Source organism: Sesamum indicum, linkage group LG5, assembly GCF_000512975.1.
Source record: "Sesamum indicum cultivar Zhongzhi No. 13 linkage group LG5, S_indicum_v1.0, whole genome shotgun sequence".
NCBI lineage: Eukaryota > Viridiplantae > Streptophyta > Magnoliopsida > Lamiales > Pedaliaceae > Sesamum > Sesamum indicum.
The window spans coordinates 12,764,058-12,787,692 of NC_026149.1; the positions used below are offsets into that span (position 1 = coordinate 12,764,058).

The window sequence follows — 23,635 nt, forward strand, 5'->3', positions numbered from 1 at the left end:
GGGGGTCCCTCCTTAGTAGATTACTCATCTAGAGTGCTTGCAGAAGGGGCTTCAAGACGTTCAATACCAAGTGGGGAGTATTGATGAAGGAACAATGTGGCATCCCCTTCACTGAGCGAGTCATGATGGATGAGTTTAACTTAAACTGTCGGACCCAACCATCACAGAGTATGATGGCACCATGGAGCCCTAGGGGCATTTGTTTCATTCCGAGAATGCAACCCTCTTGCACCATTACATTGACATAATCAAGTGTCAAGTCTTCATCACCACTTTTGCTAGGGCTGACTAGCAATGATTCAATCAATTGTCAGCTGGCGTGATTGGGAGCTTTCAAGAATTTCAATCCTTGTTCTTGCATCGATTTGCCAGCAACATGAAGCATAAGAAGACAAAATTCAAGCTTTTTGTGATTCGTCAAAAAGAGGGGGAGTCCTTGAAGGATTACCTCCACCATTTCAACACGGCCGCTCTAGAAGTGCCTTTAGCCACTCAGAAGGTCAAGGTTAGTGTCTTCTCCCAATGACTACTGAATGGAGATTTCTTCAAGTCTTGGGCTAAGAAGCCATCTCAAGATTTTGACGGCCTCTTGGCCAAAGCAATAAAGTTGGAGTACCCTATCCCGCTTCGATCTCTCCCAAGTAAGTCGGATTCTCTTGAACCTCTCCAACTAATATTGGATTCTAAGGAGGCCCATCCACAGCAACCACCTCCCCGACTCGTTGAGGGACGAGACTCCTCACCCAATGGGGGACTTCAACTATAAAAGTAGGTTTGACCTCCCCAATTAAGAGTAACTCTTTTCTTACTTACACAAGCACTCTTTCTAGCACAAACTTCTTGATCATCTTAGCATCATAGCTTGTCATTCATTACTATATTTTTCTTTTCAAATTTTATTATTCTAAACCTGTGTATTGATTAAAGCGTCGGAGTAGCTAAATATTTCTTTTGCTAGGATTTGCTTTTGGCTTATGAAGAAATTTGTCCAATAAGATCTGAAGTTCACAAATCTCATCATATATGCTGCTTTGCATGCATCAAATATTATTAGATATCAAAATAAATTTAAATTATATTACTAACTGACTTATCAAAAATAAAAATTGATAATCTTTTGGATAAAAATAAATATTATATACTTATTTAAATTTAAATAGAAATAAAAAGTATCTCGATTAATATCCTTAGATAAGGATTTAAATTTGTCTCTCTTATTTATTTATATTTTAGGAAATGATCCATTTGGAAGATATAATATCATAAAATAAGGATTTAATTTTTCCAATTATTATTTAATTGATCCATTTAAAGTCTTATTATATCATCATAAATCATTTAAAAATAGTTCATTATTTTTAAATATAAAATTATTTAACTAATTTTATTATAGTGTGAGAATTTTTTGAATTTTGATTTTCCGCCAATAATTATTTTGGTGCTAAGGAGAAAAGAGTCAGCAAAATTTGATTAGATCCAAATCCAAAATATTTGAATTTCAAATAAACTTAGAGCTGCCTCCCACATTTCAATTTATTTCTTAATTTGTTACTGTTGTACTCTTCTCAACCCCTGGAAATCCCAATTTCACCCCTACCATTCATTCAGATTATCAAGAACAAACACTTTTTCACATGAAGTTCCTCAACAGCAAAATTGTCATTTCAGCAGTTTCAGATATGCCAAAACTTCAAGACTCCAGATCAGCCCCAAATCTCTGATTCGCCTCCTCCGCCACCTTCTCCACCAAAATTTCCGCCTACTCTTTACCCTATATATCACACACAAATTCTACACTCTGAGCAGCTGAGCCCACTTCAGAAATCAATCACTCCATCAATATGAAGGCTTCAATCAAGTTCAGGGATGAGCAGAAGCCATTGCTCAGAGCTAAAATCCCGTTGAACATTCTTAACTTCCCGTTTCAGTCTGGGGTTTCCGCCGGAGAATCCAAAGAATTGTCTCTTAATCTCAGCACCTTTTTTGATTCCGGGCCTTCGCTCAAGTTCTCTTACCGCCCCAATGATTCACAAAACCCCTTCAGCTTCATTTTCAAAACCGGGATTGGGCATTTCGGATCGCCCATCAAGAGCCCTTTAACCATGAGTGCTGAATTTAACCTCATCGGCAATCAGAACCCCAGCTTTTTCATCCACTTCAAGCCCGATTTCGGCGATTTTTCCCTCAAGAAATCGCATTCCTCTGTTTTTGTCAAGAATTCTGGGGAGAAATCAAACGGAGAGGTCGTCGATGAGGAAAGCTTTGTGAATAATGGGTATTTTAAGGGGAGAGGTTTCCTCCCGGCGACGGTCGAATCGAAGGCCGCGGCGGGGCTGGTGTTGAATGGGCTGGTTAAAGGTGCAGAGCTGAGCGCCAGGACGGCCATGCCTGTAAGGGATTTTGCGATGGTGAACTTTCGGTGGGGGCTTAGGGTTCCGCCGCAGGAGGCGGCGGCGGATGAAGTGGACGCGGTCGTGGTGGGGAGGAGGGATGACCGGACGGGTGGGATTAGGCTGCCCCTGTTGGTGATGAACAAAATAGCAATCGAACACGTGTCAAAAGATAACTCGAAGAGTGAGAAAGCAGGGCCCAGTGAGAAGTATGACAAACTGGCAGAGGCGTGTTTGGAAGTCAAGAAACAGCTTGATGTAATTCAAGCTGAGAATGGGCTTTTGAGCAAGGCTTTGAGCGAGTTAAGATCAGACATAGCTGCCGGAAAAATGGACTTCTTATCCGAACACCAGCGCAACAAATACTCGGGCAGTGGTGGAATCGACCGAAGGGGCGGTACCGACAAGAAATACTCGGGTGGTGGAGCTGATCGGAGGGGCAACAGTGACAAGAAATCATCGGATGGTGGGGAAAGCAAATGATGGATTAAAGATGGCTTAATCTATCGATTCTTGTTGTTGCACTTGATTCATATACGAGTATGAGTGAAAGATATTAGTTTTGTTTAAGGTTGCTTGGATGTTTATGAATGGTGTTTTTGGAGTTGTAAGGATATGGAGTGGTGGTCTGTTTTGGTGTAGTGTTGAATTATAATATGATGGTGTAAATTGCATAGTTATGAGAAATATTGTGAATGTTGTTGTGAGTTTTCATGTGTCCATGAATGCCAATCTTGATTCTTCATTACTACTTATGGTCTCAATTTGATGTTTCCTCTAATTTGATTGCAAGTATACTAAAGCAGGTTGTTTTCTTTTTTAATTATTAGGACAAATGGAGTAGATGACAACAATCCCACATTTCTCCTTTTCAATTTGCTTAATCATTGCCCAACATTAAATTTGTGGGAAATTCAAAAAGTGATGCCCTTTCAAACTTTTTTTTTAAACAACAATAATTCAGTTAATTTAATTAATGAAATCATCTATTATTAATAGAAAAAAAGGTCATACGTACTAAACATAATTTTTTAATACCTCACTCGGTAATAAAAATAACTGTTTTTAATGTTATTCGTATTCTTTTTTAAAAAAAAAATAAAATAAGAAATCAATTCAATATAAGTATTGCAATCTCATTCCAATTTTAATACCATTGTATAGTGTAAATTACATTGATATTTTTTTAATATATATATTTAATTATAAAAATATTGATTGTCTTTCATAAATTAAAAGCTTAATAAAATTTCTTTGTATTTTTAAAAATTCGTTAAAAACTCATCTTTATTTAAAAAAAAAAAAGGTAAAAAGCTCTTTCATATTTTTTAAACGTAGCTCAATCGCCTCTTTTCGTTAAATTCAACAACCTTAACTTTCTTGTAAAATGATGGTTATACCTTACTTAATATATATTATTTTTTATCTTAATGATCGTTGAATCTCTTTTTGTTGTGTTAGATCTAATCAATTAATTTCAATCGTTAGATTTTAAAAAAATAAATGATCTAAATTCAATAAATTATTTAAAAAATTATTATTATTATATAAAAAAGTTAAGAAAAAAAAAAAAAACACTAACTAACCCCCACCCCTGTTGCCTCCTCCCCACCCCAATCACCGCCAGCCCCATCCTACTGCTTCCTCGACCCACGTCACCCTTGACCCCATCGTCGCCCTTCTATGCAGGAGCCGCGGCTGTTGTCCCTATTTTTTTTTAACTTTATAATTAATTTAATTATTTAATTTAAGATTTTTTAGTTAATTAAAAATAAATTTAGAAAATTAAATATATATTTAAATTAATTAAGAATATTTTTAAATAATTATTGTACTTAAATTAATCTATAACTTATAATCTTAAATTAATCTATAACTTATAATTATTATAATTGCTTAATATTTATATTCATGTACATATCTGAATTTAAAAAATAAAAATTTAGTATATTTGTCTTTGTAATGTAATTTTTTGTATTTTGATATTTATTTAGACGTGTGCATCCCATTTTTCATTAATTTCCAATGGAGGGGTTGGCTGAATTTAGTAAAACACATGGGTTTTTAGTCTATTTTTAAAACATTAAGGGACTTCTAGTTATTTCAAGAAAATACAAGGGGTAAAATAAAATTTAGCCTAAATTAAAAGTACACTCATTGGTGTTGTTATTGTAATTTACATCGACATCATTTTAAGAAAAGAACCTTAAAATATCTATATAATTCGGCATAATTTTTCATTAATCCTTAAAAAAAATATATGGTAAATTACATTGACACCTAATGAGGTGAGGCTAAATTACACAAATACTCCCTATATATTATAAAATTACAGCTACACCTCTTGATGGGTGTTAGTATAATATTTTTTTGAAGATATTTGTGTAAGTTTTGCATTTGAATATAGGATGTAATTGTAATTATAAATATAACTTTAAAGGGTATAACTATAATTTTATAAAAAAAATGAAGAAATATTTATATATTTGAATTTAATTTGAGAAAGTGACAATGTAAATTACATAAATATCGGGCGAACATGAAATGATTGGGACTGGATGTTTGTGTGGCTAAGGTTAATGAATGTTGTTTTTAAGAGTGAGGTATGGCCTCAAAATGATCCATTCAAATAAGCCCAAATTTCAAAATGAATTATTATAAGTTTGGAATTTACGTATTTCACAACCATACATAAATGAACCCTAATACTCCATAACAATACCATCCTTGTTCAAATTAAGGAAAAGTGAACTTGAGATATCAAATCTATTGCATCCAATTTAATCGAAAATCTAAAATTCAAGTAATAAACCCTAAAAAATACAGAACGAATCAAGAAAGAAAATCGTATGTTCAGTTTGAGACGACAATTATCGGATTCAAACAAAATAAGCTCGACCCATATGATCGTATCTGATTAAGGATCCAAATTCAGTTATTAAATCAACATAATCATATTCATTAAACAGACAATCTTGAAATTAAGAATGGGTGGTTTCATATGATTGTAGGAAATGGGGTTGAGTAAGTGGAAGAGGGAGGGGAGTGAAATTGGGTGTAGGAGAGAAGGGTCCATAAGTGGAGAGTGAGTATAAAAGGGGAAGAGGGAGGGAGGAGTGGAAGGGTAATATTATGCAATTTCATTTGAGAAGAGAAAGGGTCTGAAGGTCTCTCCTACAAAAACACAACCCTAGAGTTGAGTTAGACCTCTGATAACACACCACCTCTTAACCATCCCTTAAATATACAAAATATTTCTTCCAATACAAAAAACTATAAAAACACATTTCCAACTCTACCACCGCATCCTTAAAACTCTTTTCTCCCATGACCAAACCGGACGGAATCGCGCCCCCCACTGGTGCTCCTAAGGACCACCTTTCCCTCCCTTCCTGGGGCACCTGGGAGGAGCTTCTCCTTGCCTTCGCCGTCAACCGCCACGGCACCGCCTCCGCCGCTTGGGACTCTATTGCCTCTGAACTCCGCAAACGCACCTCTGACCCTAACCTCTCCCTCACCCCACACAACTGTCGCTTGAAGTATCTTGACCTAAAACGCCGCTTCGTCGCTCCCAATGATGATTTCGACGACGATGAGCCTCGCGACGATAAATCCAACGTTGAGGAGTCCGTGCCCTTGCTGGAGGAGCTCAGGAAATTGAGAGTCGCGGAACTCCGTCGCGAAGTCCAACGTTACGATCTCAACATCGAGTACTCTTTTACGATGTGTATATATTTAATTGTTGGAGATCTGAACGTTGAAAATTTGTTGGAATGGGGATCATTTTTCTTTTTCTTTTTCCCTTTTTCAAAATTTCCCGTTTTCTGATTTAGTGTTTGTATAGGTCGCTGGAGTTAAAGATGAAGAGAATGGAAGAAGAGCGAGAAAAAAGCCTGAGGAGAGAGAAACACGAGTCGGATCTAGAGAAGATGAGTGAAGAGAAGAGATATATTGAACCGGAGTCTGAACCGGCGACGGCCAGAGAACCGGCCGCCGGCGAAGAATTGGCAAAGGATCAATTATCGGTGAATGAATCAAACTCCACAGATCCCGGGGCGGAGAAGTTGATAACTGGCGAGAAAGAATCAGAACCGGCTCAAACGGGAGGCGGAGAGCTAAGGGAGGATCGAACCGGTCAGACGAGCGAAGAGCCGGCTGAGCTGAAGTCCGAACCGGATCAGAAGTCGGTCCGGGAGGACTCCTGCAACGGGAGTTCCAATAGCATAGAGGAGTCGGAACGGAAGGCAAAAGCCGAGCCTGTTAGTGACTCGGCAGATTTAGTTGAATCGGAGGCCGAGTCAGATGGCGCGGGAGCGGAGGCGACGAAGGAAAACTCGGATGTGCAGAGTACAGCTAGTAGATCGCGGAAGGAGGAGGGAAGTGATAAGGGACGGCGCGGGAGTACGAATGGCGATGAGCGTGAACACGAGGATCAATCTCGTGCCGTAAAAGAATTGTCTGCCGAATCGCAGCCGTTGGTTGACTTTCTGCAGGGCATCCGGGCTCATAAGCTCGGCTCCACGTTCCAGCGGCGGCTCCGGAGCCAGGTGAATATTATATTTATTAATTTCTGTATATGCAAAATTTGTATTTTGGTTTATTAGCTAAGCGTTAATAGTAATAATAATTCCATGGTTTAATGATTGTGCCCTAAACTAAAATAGACGTGTTTTGATTTTTTATTGTAGCTTTTTAAGGGCAGAGATTTATTTTTTCCGCTGATGATTGACCAGTCAACTATAGTACTCTGCATTAATTAATTAATTTTATCAGCGATTTATTCATTTCATTGATGAAAAATAAAAAACGTCTTTACTCAATTATGATAAATACTAGACTGCTGCTGTTTTCTTGGTCCATTAGAAATTTTGTAAGTACAGTTTAAGAAAGATGGCCATTCATATTACAAACTGAATTTAGTGCATTAAACTTCTTCATTCTAATAATATAATAATAGCTGTCAGGTTGTGTTTTGCCGTCAGACAGCTTGGTAAGAAGCAACTTTTGGGCAGCCAAACAATGTGTGCGCCTTAAATGGTGACACTTTTTGGGCTGCCTAACACTGTGTTTTACGATGATCAGTTAATATGGCTGTATTTCTATCGGCAGAAATGTTAAACCTATGAGTCACTAGAATTTGACTTGCGATTCAAAATTTACTAATGGCCCAAGGCTTATTGTATGAGACCGTGGATGGGACTAAGTTGGTGTGCATCCGTTTCTGAAGATGTTTTTTCCCCTTCCATCTTATGCTACTTGATACTGTAGATTATGATCATCAAATAAGTGTGATATCTACTAATCTTTGGCCTATGACATGATGGCTCTTTTACAGGAATCCTCGAAATATCACAAGTTGATCCTCCAGCACATAGATCTTGAGACAGTTGAAACAAGGTTGAAAGAAGGATGGTATTCAGGCTCCAAGAGCAAGTTTTTTCGCGATCTTTTGTTGCTTGTCAACAATGCTCTTGTCTTCTTTAGCAAAAACTCCCCCGAGGCCAATGCTGCTGCTGAGATTCGACGGCTCATTTCGAAAGAGTTCTCGCAGATATATGCCAAGTCAGATTCTTCATCTGGCAAACAAGTTTCTCTACAGTCCCTGTCATTGCCCAAGAAAGAAGATCTTGAGTCTTCACATTCTTTGATGCTAAAGCCTCGAATATCAGGCTCCTTGATAGTCTGTCGTAAACGCAGTTCGATTGCAGCAAAGGCATCGGCATCGTCTTCAGGAGCTGATAAGAAGAAAGAGCAAACTTCATTGCTTGCGGAGGAGAAGGAGGCCAAACTGCAGCGTTCCCAGCCGTCTGAGGAGCCTAAAATCACGAAGAAGAGGACGAGGGATAGATTTTCCTCAGCTTCGGCCAACTCAAAGAAAAACAAGAATCAAACCAACAGCAGCAGCAATAAAAACTCGGTGGTCGAATCAGGGAAACAACCGGTAAAGGGAGGATCATCGTCACAGCAAGCAGAGCCCAAGGGCGAGAACAAGAAGAACCAGCCAATATCAGACTCGAAGAAAAGAGGGGCAGCTAACTTCTTGAATAGAATGAAGCAAGGCTCATCCTCAAACAACGGTGTCTTGCTCGATGCATTGAAGAACACACCGTTGACTAGTGAAAGCACAACCAGCAAAGGAGGATCTGAATCAAAGAAAAACGAAAACGCAAAACGTGGCGAGAAGAAAGAACAGGTTACTCGGAGAAGTTCGGAAATGAGGCAGGCGAAGGAGAAAGAGAAAGAGAAAGAGAAGGAGAAGGAGAAGGAGAAGGAGAAGGAGAAGGGGAGTCCAGCAAAGAGGAACGTTGGGAGACCGCCAAAGAGAGGGGCTGCGCCGCCTCCTACACTTGGGAAGCGGGGTAAGGAAAGAGCGGAAACGGAGGCTGCAGCTTCAAAACAGCCAAAGAAAAGATCAAGGAAGTTATAGCAATGGTGAAAGAAAAAGGGGTAGACACATTTGTACTTAGTGTATGGATTCATGTTCCTTCTTTATAGATTTGCTTTTGTTTTTCACTTTGAGTTAAAGCTGGTTTTAACATAAAAATTGAAAATATCCTTTCCAACTTCTTCAAAACTAACATCTCTTTATTAAAACTAAAACAAAAGCTATATTATTATTTAATCAAACAAAAATCATTATCACCACTTATTCATACACAACAAAATTATGGGTTAATTATATTTGGAATCTCTTTAAAAATGTAAAATTATATATATTTTTTTAAAAAAATTTTGAAATTATGTTTACACCCTTCCAAAAATTTTTTTGTTTATAACTAACCCCCTTTAGTTAGAGATTGTATGAAAAATATTGATGTTCGAAAAAAATCACATTTAATTTTTCAATTTTGTCTTTCATTTAATATCTCCTTGTATATTTTTTTACTTATAAAGAAATAAATGTATAAATATATAAAGTGAGGTTAACATCATTATATTTTTTTGCGTTTATAAGTACAAAATTATTACATGAGTAAAATTAAAAATTTATTTAATTTTTTTTTCCTATGCCATCATTTTCTTTCAAAACCCTAACAAAAGGGAATTATGGACGAAAATAGTGTATTTTTTAAGGTTGTATAATTTTAAAATTCTAGTGGAAAAAGTATAATTTCACATGTAATTAACGCTAAAAAATTACATATAAAATTAGGGATAATTGCACTCATCTCTCCGAAAATTTAGTATAATTACACGTAAACCCTCTATAATTTGAGAAATTACAATTTTATGGAATTCTAAGAAAATTTGAGAAATTACATCTACCACCCGTGAGTTTTGCTTTCGTCTAACAAATAAGTCCCCCGTTGTCAAAATTCATTGAATTTGCTAATACTAATAAAAAAAAAAACTGAATGAAAATTTATATTTACCATTGATTGATTTATTACTGTCATTGATTTATTGCAGGTCAAATAATGTTTTTCGGATTAAACTACCCTTATAATATTGAAGATATACCTCCTCACATGCATTAATTTGTGAAGACGTATGAGGATAATTTTGTCATAAAAAGATTTATTTGACGTGCAGTAAGTCAGTAATAAGTCAATCGATGGTAAATATAGATTCTTTTTGTTAATATAAACAAATTTGGTGAATTTTTTGACTAACAGACGGACTTATTTTTTAGATGGAAACAAACTTAAAGAATACTTGATGTAATTTAATGACAAGGAATTTACTTTTAATTATACTAAATATTAGAGAATAGAAGTGTAATTATCCCGTAAAATAAACGATGTAGTGAAAACAAATTTAATGTACGGTGGTGCTCCAAATATGAGATATTGCATATATAGGTCGTATATATATATTCTTTCAATCTCAATTGGCACAGGGGAAAAAAAGCCCTTAAAAATTTTCCCAACTAACAATTAAAGCTTTTCAACTACTCACAACAAATTACACATATATACGGTAATGATAATGGTATCGACGATGTCGTCCTTCAATCCCATTACCCTCCCCAAGAAACAAGGAAAAGATGAGCAGCAGAAGTTCCACCAGCAGAGAGACTTGTGCAATCGAGTCAGCCGGGGGCGTAACCCTGGACGCCAGAATCTACAGGCCCGCCGCCGGTCACTCGGAGCATCAAAACTCCAATTTGGTTGTCGTTTTGGTGCACCCGTACTCTGTTCTTGGGGGATTCCAGGGATTGATGAAGGGTATTGCACGAGGGCTGGCCGACAGGGGGCTAGCAGCTGTCACCTTCGACATGCGGGGCGTCGGAAAGTCCACTGGCCGGGCATCGCTCACGGGTTTTGCCGAGGTTGACGATGTCGTTTCGGTGTGCAAATGGGCCTGCTTGAATCTCTCCGCCCAACGCATTCTCCTCGTCGGATCTTCAGCTGGTACTTGTCTGTTATCTTTTTTGGTGAAGGAGCGAGCTAATCGCATATAATCTTGATTTGAATCTATTGTCAATTAAAATGTGCTTGATTTTGATTTTGTTTATCAAAAGATTTTGCTTAAAAATCCAGTATGGTTGACTCTTGAGTAGTTTGATACCTTGATATGCTTAATATCATTTCGTTTGTCTTATCTATTCAAGCTTTATGAGAAAATATCAAGTGGGCAAGTTCAAATTCAACTCTTTTGAACTGAATCCTATTGAAATGAAGTTATTTGAACTTTTGAAGCACATAAATGACACGAAACACTTAAGTTTGATGGGTATGATCTGCAACTCCTGTTAGCAGCATGCTTTTCATACTTCATAGCTGGCCACTTTTGTTACTTTCCGAGTCCTGTATCAAATTATGATGAATTCTTGGGCATAGTATTACGAAAACTTCATCAAACTAAGATGCTCAATGAAGTATGGTGCAGTTCCAGCTTCCAGTTGATGCCAAAATGCTAGCATCTGCTGTTCTTTGCTTCTTCAATCAATATGCTATTCTTGAACTGAAATTGAAATGACAATTAGAAGTGTTTCCTCTTGTCAGCTTGTATTTTCAGATATTTCAACACGCTAAGAGTTTGTTTTCTTTTCTGTTATGCAATGGACTGATGACTACATGTTTTTGAATTTTGAGCTAGACATATTGGACTTGGTATTTGCATTAAACTTCTGCCCTCAGAGGGTGGAACTCGTTTGGATTAGAATTCTTGTTTGTGTCTAAATATAGTGTCTGTAACTTTGGCTCCCAGGTGCACCAATTGCCGGCTCTGCAGTTGATCGGATTGATGGAGTTGTTGGCTATGTTAGCTTAGGTTATCCTTTTGGATTAACTGCCTCTATTCTCTTCGGTAGGCACCATAAAGCTATACTACAATCTCCAAAACCTAAACTCTTTGTAATGGGTACAAGGGATGGTTTCACAAGCGTGTCACAGCTCGAGAACAAGTTGAAGACTGCAGCTGGCCGCACACAAACGCATTTAATTGAAGGAGTAAGCCATTTTCAAATGGAAGGGCCAGCTTATGATGGGCAGATGGTGAATCTAATCATAGAATTTATTTCATCATTGTGAGGTTTATAAATGGTTCGCCTGCTGCTGATGCAAATTTATTTCTACACCATCCTCCTAAATGATGGTAATGTATTGCTTCTATATGCACTGTGTTCCAGCTGTTTGCTGCATTGTATGAAGTAAGAGGTGTAACCTCATTTTCTTGTGTCGAGAGTTGAGCAGGTATTCACTTGGCAGAATACCTTTCAAATTTGGAAACCCATCTTGCCAAATATTACTGGAGTCCTGGCATCAATTCTGCAGATTCTAAACTGTAACGCACGGACCCTGTATTTTATAGAAACTTTGGTGCTTCGTCTTGTATTTCAAGTTACATATAATGCCAATTATGGGGGGAAAATGCTATTTTATAGAAACTTTGGTGCTTCGTCTTGTATTTCAAGTTACATATAATGCCAATTATGGGGGGAAAAAAAGCACCAACGAATCATATACGCTTACTGTGCATATGTGAAGTGAACACAAGATTAAACAATAAATTGGAATACAGCCTGAGAAGCGACATCAGGAAGAATGCAACCTAAAATTACAGTTACTTCTGAATCACACAGAAGGTAAAATGTAGACGCACATGATTCTTAATGTGTAGTATACAGGAAACATCTATGTTATTAACTCCATTAAACTACAGTTAGGAATCTGTATCTACGGGGAAAGGGGAGGGGGGAATTTAAGCTATAGACAATGGTAACATCTTGCTTGAAGTCTGCAGCGCCTCAACCTCTTGCCAATTCATAACTACTGGCCCTTCCAGTAATCTCAGGCTCATGGCTTGGGCCACGATGGTCAACATTATGTTGTGTGCCTGTTGAATGTCCAGGTGCGGATGGACGCTCATCATCTGATGCAAAAATCAAAACTGAAAGGTGAAGAAGAATCAGATAAAACCAAAACACTAGATTATAGCTCTTGCAAGCAGACAAAACTGTGCTACAGTTTTACTGTTGCCTAGACAAGGCATGTATTTGTAAGTGCAAGCAATAAAAATGCAGACTCCTATTGAGGGCTAGAGAATCAGTGCATCAATAAAGCAACACATGGGCACATTTTTATACTGCTAGATTTCAGTTGCTATACATATCAAATTTTCGCATTATTGAACATCAAGATGTTTCTCGCTAGTTACACCCAAAGGACAGATTGCAGCCAATTGAGAAATGAGGAAGAGAGCCAAATTTTCGCATTATTGAACATCAAGATGTTTCTCGCTAGTTACACCCAAAGGACAGGTTGCAGCCAATTGAGAAATGAGGAAGAGAGCCAAATTGGTGGGGAAACTTTATTACGAGTCCATGTCTGATAACGTGCGATTCATGCAGTAAAAATAGTCAAGGAACATATACTTAAATTGCATGATATAATCAAACTGACATATCAGATTTTGGAAGTATGCTTAATACCACTATCACAGGCATCAGCAAGTTTCTGAATGACTTCAATCAATGTTTGTTCATGTTCCTGCATCACCAATTATAACCAAAGTTTTAGGGCAAATGGGTTAAGACATAAGCTAATAATTTTGTATTAAAATTGATGATAACCTTAAGCATTTTTTTAGCCTTGTCAATCTCTAAGATATCAGGATTACTTGCATCAAGCACCTTCTCCACCTACCACAACAAAGGCATGGAAAATAATAGGTAAACTTGCAAAGGTCCACGAGATCTCAACAAGGTCGACATATAGAAGTACCTTCTTAATTAATGTGTCAGTGTGCAATATTTCAATTTCCTCATAATCATCCTTCGTAACCCCGTTTCGTGAAGGCCGAATTTCATTAGCAAATTGATTCATTGAGGATGCTCTCCCTCTTCCAAGGTTAGGTGCACCTGCCTCACCTAGTCGAGATATAACAGGTTCATCACCCACCCACCGGATATCCTCTGGGGGAACCTGTATTAAGGGTCAATTTATAAAAAAAGCTCCAAATCTGTTGGCATACAAAACAATAGAGCAAAAGTACCAAAATATAACTTGAGATCAATTAGGAAGTTAATAATAATGGTCGCGAACACACATAGAGAACGGAATTATGAGAATGAAAGCGGCTGTCTCAGCCTTGATATTCAATCACCTTGGTGATTGGACTTCTCAAAAGCTCATATTTTCAGGACAAGAGAAAAAATCACTATGTTAATCAGGTTCAGCATGTGTCAACCATTGGGTTATCGGCAGTTAATGTCATTTGAATAGTTTCAAACAAAACACACAAATTTGATGTGGTTTGAATCTATGATTTGTACAAACTATAAAACAAATGTCAAGATCCCATGAGGCACTGCATCCATAAAAGAAATATTCGAGCTACAGAAATGAGAGATGGCCACCTCTTTGATGTTAACCCATTCCACGGTCGCATTCGGCGTATTGCTATCATAAACCAAAGAATGGCGGCCCTGAAAATACAAGGAAAAGTAGCTAAAATTAGAAAGATTTTGGGGGGGTTCTGATAGATTAATGATCCGATGATTACATTAGATGTCAAAGAAAGGTGACAAGTCCTACAATAATATGTACTAGCAACTTCCTATTCAAAATCCAAAATCATAGAAAGGGAAGATGTATAATTTCAAATCTCTTTAGACGGTTTTAACAGACACTACAACTGTGACAAACAAACAGCTATAGCGTATAGATTTAAACCTGTCATGAAAGAGAAAAGAATCGAGCGCCATCAGAGATGACCTACCTCAACATGCCATTTTCTATTATACTAGCAATTGTGATTCATATATTAAACGACGCCGTTTAAACTTGAACATGCAAAATGGCAACATCACACATTCTCAGTTACGGAAAGTTGAGCATACATGCCAACAGTAGATTTGAGAAAAATCTTAGTTTTCTTCTTATTGCCATAGAACAATGCGTTGCAAAACACATAATCCAACAGAAGCACTGTCAATCAAAATAAAAGGTCAAAAATCAAACAAAAACATGAGATCGACGAGCAAGAATAAATGAAAATCAATTGCTACACTTTATGTTACGCTTGAGAATTCTGAGTAGATCTTGAACTAGTTTGGCACAAGAAAAGTCAAAAAAAGAAACAAAGTTCCAGCACCAAGGTTCTAAAGTTTCCTTCTTGATTTACCACACTTTAGTGAATAGGTCTTAGATTCTGTATGTATCATTCTTCATTTCTATACTTCCCATACATGTCAGGAAGGTACACATAAATTCACGTAGATCTATATCATGCCATGAAAAATCCTAGTAAACACACTTCAAAGAGATTCTCCAAACCACAGGGCCACAAAGATAAACGAAAAGGAAAAGAACATACATCTACAGGATTGTATTCATTTATGACAGCCTCATAGAAGTTATTGTCTGCAGGCCATCTTATCATCACTCTCCTACCAATTAACGGGTCGCGCAAGCTTTCAGAAGGGTCATCCATTGGAGCCCCAGAAGAAACATGATCAGTAAACTGATATTGCATGGGTTTTGATGGGGTGAATGCTGGCTGACCCTATGAAACAACCGAAATATAGATAAATTAATCACAAAGTTAATGTTTGACGTCCATCTCTCTATTTCTTATTATAATTGTTCGAACGTACGGCATTAGGCCTTCGGCCACCAATCCCTGAAGTAGGGACCCATTTCCCAGCTGAAGATAATGTCTGTGCGGTACCAGCCACGGACGGGGGGTGTAGAGATTGAGATGCAGAGCCGAATGGATTTCCTGACATGGATGTCTTCTGCCTTTTACGAGATGCTGAAACTGTTGGACTTGGTAACTGATTGTTAACATGCTGGGGAACACTGGGTGCTACATTCCGGTTTCCACCTGCCTCTCTCCACTCCCTAATCCTGCGAATGAGGTCATCAGCATTGACCTCAGTGAGTAGCTCACGGTGCTCATCATCTGACACCCTTAGTTCCTTCCTTAGTTCTGTTATTAGACCTTCTTTCTCCTGGGTAACATTCATATAATGAAGCATTATGCAACTGAGCAAGAGGCATACTTCTAACATCAGAACTAAGAACCCAAAGCAAAATAATTTAAATAAACGCAAAACAATATACCCATGTAAGTGCATCAGATTGAGCTTTGAAAGCTCGAAGAACTGCTCCATAAGCTATTTGCTCCAGATTGTGGATTTCAGATTCAATATCAGTCTGCATCTTCTGATACGGGGCTGAGGCTACAAATGATCTTCCGTTCCCTGCGACGCGACTTCCTACTGGGATTCTATTATATAGTGGTTGGGGATTATCATCATCAGTACCTGCACTTGTTTCAACCAACAGATGAAGTACCCAAAGAATCCAAACAGGTAACTGCAACTAGATCTAAGCATTTGGATGCAATAGCTGATAGAAATAAACAAAGTTTACTTAGATAGCTTCTAAACAATATGTTAACCGACAATGGCATGGCTACAGTCTCATTAAACGATTTGAACCGCTTTCAAATGGCACTCAGCACAGCGTGTCAACTAAATTATTCAACAAGAATTAAATCCATTACGGATTATATATGTTGCCTCTCTCGTGAAGCAGAATGGAAATAAAAGGAACTTATGCCAAATATTGGCCAAACCCCAATTTATATTTGTTCTTATCATTCACACTCCAACTCTATTAAGGGTGAAAAGAAACCTAAGTTTTTGAAATAAACGGAATCGGAGCACTTAATTCATGAAAACTGGGGAAAAAATTGTGGCACCACAACCCCAGGTAAAAAAATTCAATTCTCATCCGAATTTCAAGCACAAATTTAGTTTAATTCTCAAAACCCTAAACCTTAAACATGCAAACCCAATTTCTCGACCGTACCTCTGACAAAATCAACGAACCATAAACTTTTTCGGAAAAATTGCTCACAAAACCCTACAAGATTAACAAAGAAACACCAAAAACACATCCAAGATCTGAAAATTCTAAAGCATCCGCACGCCCACACATCCATGAGAAACCTCAGTTAATGAATAGAACACAAAATTCAGCCTCAGAAACGACATAAATATGTTCTTTCCGTTGCATGCAAATAATTCAAACAAGAGAAATGTACTCACCGCTGCTGTCTACAACTCCATATTCCATAGAAAGACAATGTCAATCCAACTGCAAATATATCGTACAATACCTTCAGAAATTTTCTTTTGCTCCTTTTCCCCTTCTTCTGTCTTCCCAGAATGCCAACAATCTCCTCACACAAACACAGACACACAGAGAGAAAGAGAGAGAGAGAGATTTTGATAGAAAGAAAGATGATTTATGAGGACGGACAGATGCGAAAAAGCAATCTTTAACCCCTGGCAGGTGGCAAAGAGGGAATGCAAACGGAAATTGAAAGAAATTGGGCCGGATCGGTGCCCCCTATGGGCCCATCTTCAAGCATTTTGGGCCTACTAAATCTCTTACAGTGGCCGAAAACATTTGAGAGCCCATAACCAAAATTGTCTGAAATATTTTGTTTTCCTAAATTAGAAGACAAATTAAGAAAAAAAGAAATACTACAAGTCATTTAATTAATATTTATGGAGTCTCATCCTCTGCCCTTTCTTTTCCAATTTTTTCGTAATTAATTATTTCATATACATATATATATACAAGTTGTGGCCATGATGGGCTCAAAATCTGACAATTTAATTTTTAGATGAATAGATATTTAATAGATATAGAATATACTTAATTACAAATCACCACCTATTATTTGTGTTTCAATATTTATTAATATATAGTCTAATACTTCAATTCTTAGATGGTATCCTTAAAATTACAGCATTACCAAAATAAAATAAATCGCTTTACCCCCCGTTATGTAGTTGGATTTTTTGTGTAATATTTTAATTATGTTTAGACCTCATTTGTAAATACGAGGTTATCTTTTTCTCTAAAAAAGTTTTAAAATTATATCTATATTTTTTCTGAAAGTTCACTGTTTATACATTACCCTCTTTTATTTGGGCAAAAAATATTGACATCAGGAAAAAAAAAAAACTTATATAAATTTTTAATTTTAACACTTATCAATTTAATATTTTCATATATATTTTTGTACTTAGAAAGCGATAAATATAAAAAAAAAAGTAATTAATTATTATATTTATTTTGTTATTAATTTAATTTAGACATATCTAATTTGAATAAAAAATTTCATAGTCCTATACAAGAGCTAGCTAGCAAATTAATTTATATATAAAGCTCAGCACTGAATTTGCACAAATCCCACAAAGCTTTCACCAAAACCCCAATTACAAACAAAAAAAAAAAGAAAACCCCATATGATCAAAGGCAAAGCAAAAGCTATAGCTAGAGACCCTCAACTTGTACATACTCACTCATCATACACTTCTAGCCATCATTTCTTGAAACCTTCTATAAGACTCCTGTTTTTCCAACCTGAACTTCTCATGGCAGTTTGCAATGAACAAATCAGCAAGTTTGTCAATCTCATTGCAGCTCCAAGCTTCTTCACACTGATGATCACCCTTGTCCTCAAGCCACTCCAAGTACCTCGAAAGCTGGTCATCATCATTGCCATGATGATCTTGCATCCGCTGAGACTCGGACGGGTTGATCACAGTGTTCCAACTGGAATCATAGTACACATGATCATGAGAACAGCTTTCCGCGCCTGCTAGAGGCATCACATGGGACGAGCACCAGTTGTAGTGCAACCTAAACGACCCGAAAACGATCGTCTTCTTCTTACTCTTGTTCTTGTTTTTCTTCATCAATGGGAATATTTCCATAATTTGCAGCAAGTGTTTGAAGTGTATTTGTCTGATGAGTTTGAGTAGAAGTGAGTTGGCGTTGGCGACGGCACGTGCAATGGGGTAGATGTGGGAGAAGATGAAGGTTTGGAAGAGGGTTTTGAGCTTGATGGAGGTGAAAGAAGAGAAAAGATTGAGGGAATTGTGAGGTTTGAGGGATGAGGGGGCAGCCATTTTTGCGTTTGGAGTAGAAAATATGATATGTGTTTGGACTATATAGAGGTGAGGGAGGGGGGTGTTGGTGTTGGGGTTGGGTTTTCCATATTGTGACTAGTTAGTAGGTGATTTTGAATAAAGTGGAAACTACTTTGCAGATTGTGAAGTCGGACTTTTTCTTTCTTGGGTTTACACTTCACTACCCACACTACTATTATGCCTCAAATTATATTTTTTATTTTATAATTATTTTATTAATATTTTTTATTTTATAACTTATTTTATTTATATATTTAGTTTTTTTTAATGAAATTTAGTCCGCGTATCTCACATTTCATCATTTTTTTTTTTGACCAAATTAGTGTTGACAATTTGTGAATTAGATTTCATTTTTTGTCATACAATTACAGGTCGTTAGCACTAACACTATCAACACATAATTAAATTTGCTAAAATAGGACCAAATATAAGATATTCAAAACTAAATTTTCAAAACCAAAAGTGCTACCAACCTATAATTACAGAACCAAAAATATAATTTTGACTTTATTTTTGGTGTGGAGATTTCTTATCTTGTGTATATGTATATCACACTATTATACTATTGATACGAGTATTTTTTAAAAAATTAAAAAATATAATAAAATTGAGCTTAATTCAAAATGGGTCTGCATACAATACATCCATAAATAAAAATATCAATATAAAGATTTAAAGTCACCTGTTTGGTGGGGCAATTTGAAACTGATCCAGAGGATGAATTTGTCCACAAATATTAAGATACCTAGACAGTAAAAAACAAGAATATTGCCAATCACCAAACAATCCCCAATAAATGATTTCAATTCTTCAGACAGCCCGCTTTTTATCTTTGAACTTGAGGCGATTGTGAGTGTAAGCTTATAAGACAAAAGGTGCTTCGGGTTAGCAAAGAAAAAAAAAATAGAAAAAAGAAAAAGTGGTCCATGACAGATTTTAATTTGAGTAAAATAGAGGGTGCAAAAAGCAACTGTATAGTAATATTTGGGTTTCTTGTTGGGCTTTTAGCAGTCAAGCCAGAGTGTGAACACCAGATAAACAAACCCCATTCTCGAAAACCAATCATATTTGTCTCATTTTACGTGAATATTTATCTTATTTTATGTGAATATTTTAATATTTATTTATATCACAAAACAAATCATAAAAGCCATAAATTTAATTATGTATCATTTATGAATACGGCTCTCATATTTACAGAAAAAATCGAGCACATGTACGTATACTAACAGAGACATAATAATTAATTTTAAAAAATAAAATAGATTAGATATGATGATCAACAAATTATGAGCAGAATGATGTGGAAGTAGAAGATAAAATTAATATATATTATTAGTGTTGATAAGGAGTTAATTAGGGAAATTTATATATAATTTATGTAAAAAAATAGTGGATGAAGCACTTTAGTTCACTACTAAAAGTTGAATTCAATGTGAAATACAAGATTGGGATACAAATACATACATATATATATATATAAATATTATATATATCACCTTTCCTTTATTGTATTCCCTGGAATCATTAGTCACAATCAGCCACAGTTCCGTGCAACTTCAACAATTTAAACTTTAATTTGAAATTTCTCCATTTAATTTATTTTAAATTACATCCGTTTTTTCCTCCAACTTATTTTCGAAATATTTAGTCTAAGTAATCACTATTTCCTGGGAATTCATGATCGATTTTGATTGAATTTAAATTAATTATATAATAAGTATAATATACTTATCGTGTGATTATTGTACATTCAGGAAAAATATTTAATCATATAATTGATTTGATTCAACGAATCTATTTTGAATAAGAATTTTTCTTATTTGCCGAGCATAATATTCCCGTCTAAATATTTACTAACTCTAACATGACAAGTAAAAAATGGAAATTTACCAATCATGAAAATTTGAATATTTTTTTTCTCTTTTTATCATCTATCACTAATTTCCTACCAAATATAAGCATCATTCCTAATTTTTCTTATATTCTTTAAGACTATAAGAAAAAAAGATAATTATATAAATTAATTATTTTTAGTCCAAAGTTATAATCATCTTCTTTATTATTGTTTTCCTTTAAAACCAAACAAAGACTTTTTTTTTTTTCCTATATCTTTTTTCTTAAAGCGGTAAGTTGCATGATTCTATTAATATATCAATAAACTGATCACCAAAACATACATTCAGTGGAATTCGAACCCATGACATCAAATTTATTCGTTGGCTCATTCTTAATCACTAGCCTCAATTTGTAGTAAACTGGTCAAGATTCGAACATAGTTTATTATTATTTTCATCTAGAATCAACCAATAATGAGATGAATATTTATTGTCGAAATATATATATATATATATATGTTTTGGGTGCACCTAAACATTAATACAAAATGTATGACCATGATTTGACATCATGAAGATCTTCAAATTGCTTGGCTAAGAATTTACAAATATTGAATGAGATCAAGATTATGACAAAGCAAAATATTTGGCTTTAGGAGTGCAGAGCTGTCAAGATCCACTGAATCTCAACTCTTTCACAATTAGCTGCACCAAATATTACAAGAATGAGCTGCCAAACAGCCCTTTTGTTACTTACCTTATGCAATGCTACCAATTATGGGAGAAAGTGAAACAATCATGGGAGAGGGAGACCTATCTATCTATCTCACTTCATGTCTACTTACATTATCATCAATAATTGGTGCATCCTAATGTTTTCAAGATGCATGTCTTGCGTACATACCAAGATTTCTGTTCCATCTATGTACGTATGATGTAGTTGTATACGTATTCACGATTTATACATCGTAGCATGTACTTTGATGAATCATCACTTTACTTGTATTTCGTGTTCATTTCAATAATTAAAGAGTCAAATATGATTCTACATAATTTGCATTGTCTTTTCCATTACATTCAACAACTACATATTGTGAATCTATTTGATTCGTCCCCAATTATTTTTGTTCAAGTTCAAAATTAAGGAGGCGGATCCCCATGGATTAGTCTAAAGCCTGACTCAAACTACAGAGAATTTATGTGTAATTACATCAAATTTAAAGAAAGAAGAGTGTAATTTTTCTAAATATATATGTATATATATATATATATATAAAGAGTGGGTGTGAGAGCGATCGACATCTATATTATTGGGCCCACAAGCCCAATAAGTATACCGTCGGCCTAAAAGGGCATCATTTGAACCTTCTTACTAAGGGATAGTACTTGGGCTAATTAATGGAAAATGTAATTACTGGATTTTGGGCCTATCCTTCTGATCCATTATATAAATCTCTATTTCCATACTTTAACCTACTGATCGAAACATACTCAATATATATATGTAAGAATATTTTAATTTTTATATATTTTATCAATTGAGAATGGTTATTGATGCGTTCAAAAAATGCACGGGTCCAAAAGATTTGGATAATCGTTCAAAACTTGATTCGAAGTAAATACAAATTCTGAAGGGACGACCTACAAAAAAGGCGTTAGCACTCCAATATCCAAATTAATAATGGATTTGAGATTGAACAAAGGCAAAAAGTAAATAAATGTAATTAAAAATTGAGATATGATGAATAAAGTCGATGAAAAGTATACGAACATGTGATAATGTGCTTAGATGATGTTTAGAGAGTGAGAAAGATGGTTTAGAGAGTAAGAGGGGTGTGAGGGACGTGAGGAGGTGTCCAAAGAGTAAGAAAGGTGTCGGGAAGGTGTCCCCGTATGAAGAGTAAACTTGTATTTATAGGGGAGTACCCCCATCTGTTGGGGGTCTATCCCCCACCTGAGATTCTTGTGGAAGTTGGTTGAGAATGGTTGGGGATAAGGGATAAATCATCCTTATTCGTAGTTGTATGTGCATTAGTAGGAGTCCTCTTCAGTTGGGGGATACCGCTCATCCATAGTGAGTCCTAGCAACTAGGGAGGTCCTCCCCGCTAGGGCTGATGCGATCCAAGGTGGTTGATACTTGGGTTGATGACATGTCATGCGGAAGAGTGGATTGCCACATGTGTGGCCCTTTTGGGCCGAATGTTTTGTTGAGCTTTAATCATAGTCCAAGTCGGGGGATGTTCTAGGCATCCTCTCTTCTTTCTGGGCTACTTAGGTTGTCTGGACCTTCCTTTGCCAATCTGTTATCTGAAAGATACTCGCCAAGGCCGTTTGCCAGATCCCTTCGGGCCTTCTAGGGTATTACGGCCCTCTCATGACTTGGGCCTCCTAGGGGGTATCATGGGTCTTCCATTTCTTCTTTTGGGCCGCTTGAGTCTCTTTAGGCAGCCAATCCATTTTTATGTATATAAGTAGCCCCCCACTCTAATAAGTGAAGATTTCGACACTTATTAGAGTAAATGTCTTTAGAAGTGAGGCTGGAGGAGGAGGTTTTTTCTTTTTCTTATTTTTTTTTGAATTCTTGCAAAAAAATGTTAGTATCATAAACATGTTTAGAAAAAGAATAGCTTACTTCGTGCTTGTACGAAGCAAGATTTTTTATGAAGGTGTCTCCACAGGAGAGCTTAATAGTGTGCCTTTTTTTCCCTACTTGCATGTAGGTCTTTATTTTTTACAATGGAATGTTAGATAAGAAAGACATTTATATATTATAAATAGGTCTGGCACGAAGCAAAATTATTGTGCTTCCTCGAAGAAGGGTCGTGTTCTTCTTGGAACAGGACCTAGGAACCTCTCAGGAGGAAGAATAAGATGTCTGCAGGAAGTAGGACTTAGATGTCTCTGCAAAGAAGGGTTTAGGTGTCTGCACGGGACAGAGCTTACAAGTCCCATAAGAAGGACCTAAGTGCCTGCCGGAAGAAGGGCTGGTGTGCCTCCATAAAAG

General features: G+C 36.3%; 5 protein-coding genes across 8 annotated transcripts; 3 read left to right on the forward strand and 2 right to left on the reverse strand.

Moving 5' to 3' along the window:
* LOC105162498 lies at positions 1,653-3,141 on the forward strand. Its single transcript, XM_011080528.2, has one exon. It carries the CDS (start codon positions 1,842-1,844, stop codon positions 2,871-2,873), a length of 1,032 nt encoding a protein of 343 aa, XP_011078830.1. The 5' UTR covers positions 1,653-1,841; the 3' UTR covers positions 2,874-3,141.
* On the forward strand, positions 5,431-8,903 carry LOC105162499 (DNA ligase 1). 2 transcript variants are annotated; one of them, XM_011080529.2, is made up of 3 exons: positions 5,431-6,100; positions 6,235-6,937; positions 7,726-8,903. In XM_011080529.2, exons 1-3 carry the CDS (start codon positions 5,718-5,720, stop codon positions 8,815-8,817), a joined length of 2,178 nt encoding a protein of 725 aa, XP_011078831.1. In that variant the 5' UTR covers positions 5,431-5,717; the 3' UTR covers positions 8,818-8,903. The 2 variants fall into 2 exon arrangements, with proteins under 2 accessions (XP_011078831.1, XP_011078832.1); XM_011080530.2 differs by having other exon boundaries at positions 5,940-6,081.
* LOC105162500 lies at positions 10,274-12,169 on the forward strand. The gene is made up of 2 exons (XM_011080531.2): positions 10,274-10,744; positions 11,544-12,169. The coding sequence occupies exons 1-2, from the start codon at positions 10,378-10,380 to the stop codon at positions 11,864-11,866; spliced, it is 690 nt and encodes a 229-aa protein (XP_011078833.1). The 5' UTR covers positions 10,274-10,377; the 3' UTR covers positions 11,867-12,169.
* Positions 12,334-17,113, reverse strand: LOC105162501 (protein EMSY-LIKE 3-like). Of its 3 annotated transcripts, none has more exons than XM_011080534.2 (9): positions 16,965-17,113; positions 15,902-16,104; positions 15,433-15,789; positions 15,153-15,341; positions 14,194-14,262; positions 13,559-13,759; positions 13,408-13,476; positions 13,267-13,324; positions 12,334-12,725 (listed from the first exon to the last, which is right to left on the reverse strand). In XM_011080534.2, the coding sequence occupies exons 2-9, from the start codon at positions 15,998-16,000 to the stop codon at positions 12,583-12,585; spliced, it is 1,185 nt and encodes a 394-aa protein (XP_011078836.1). In that variant the 5' UTR covers positions 16,001-16,104; positions 16,965-17,113; the 3' UTR covers positions 12,334-12,582. The 3 variants fall into 3 exon arrangements, with proteins under 3 accessions (XP_011078836.1, XP_011078834.1, XP_011078835.1); XM_011080532.2 differs by having other exon boundaries at positions 16,894-17,102; XM_011080533.2 differs by having other exon boundaries at positions 12,334-12,707; positions 16,894-17,099.
* Positions 17,984-18,823, reverse strand: LOC105162611. Its single transcript, XM_011080685.2, has one exon. It carries the CDS (start codon positions 18,769-18,771, stop codon positions 18,166-18,168), a length of 606 nt encoding a protein of 201 aa, XP_011078987.1. The 5' UTR covers positions 18,772-18,823; the 3' UTR covers positions 17,984-18,165.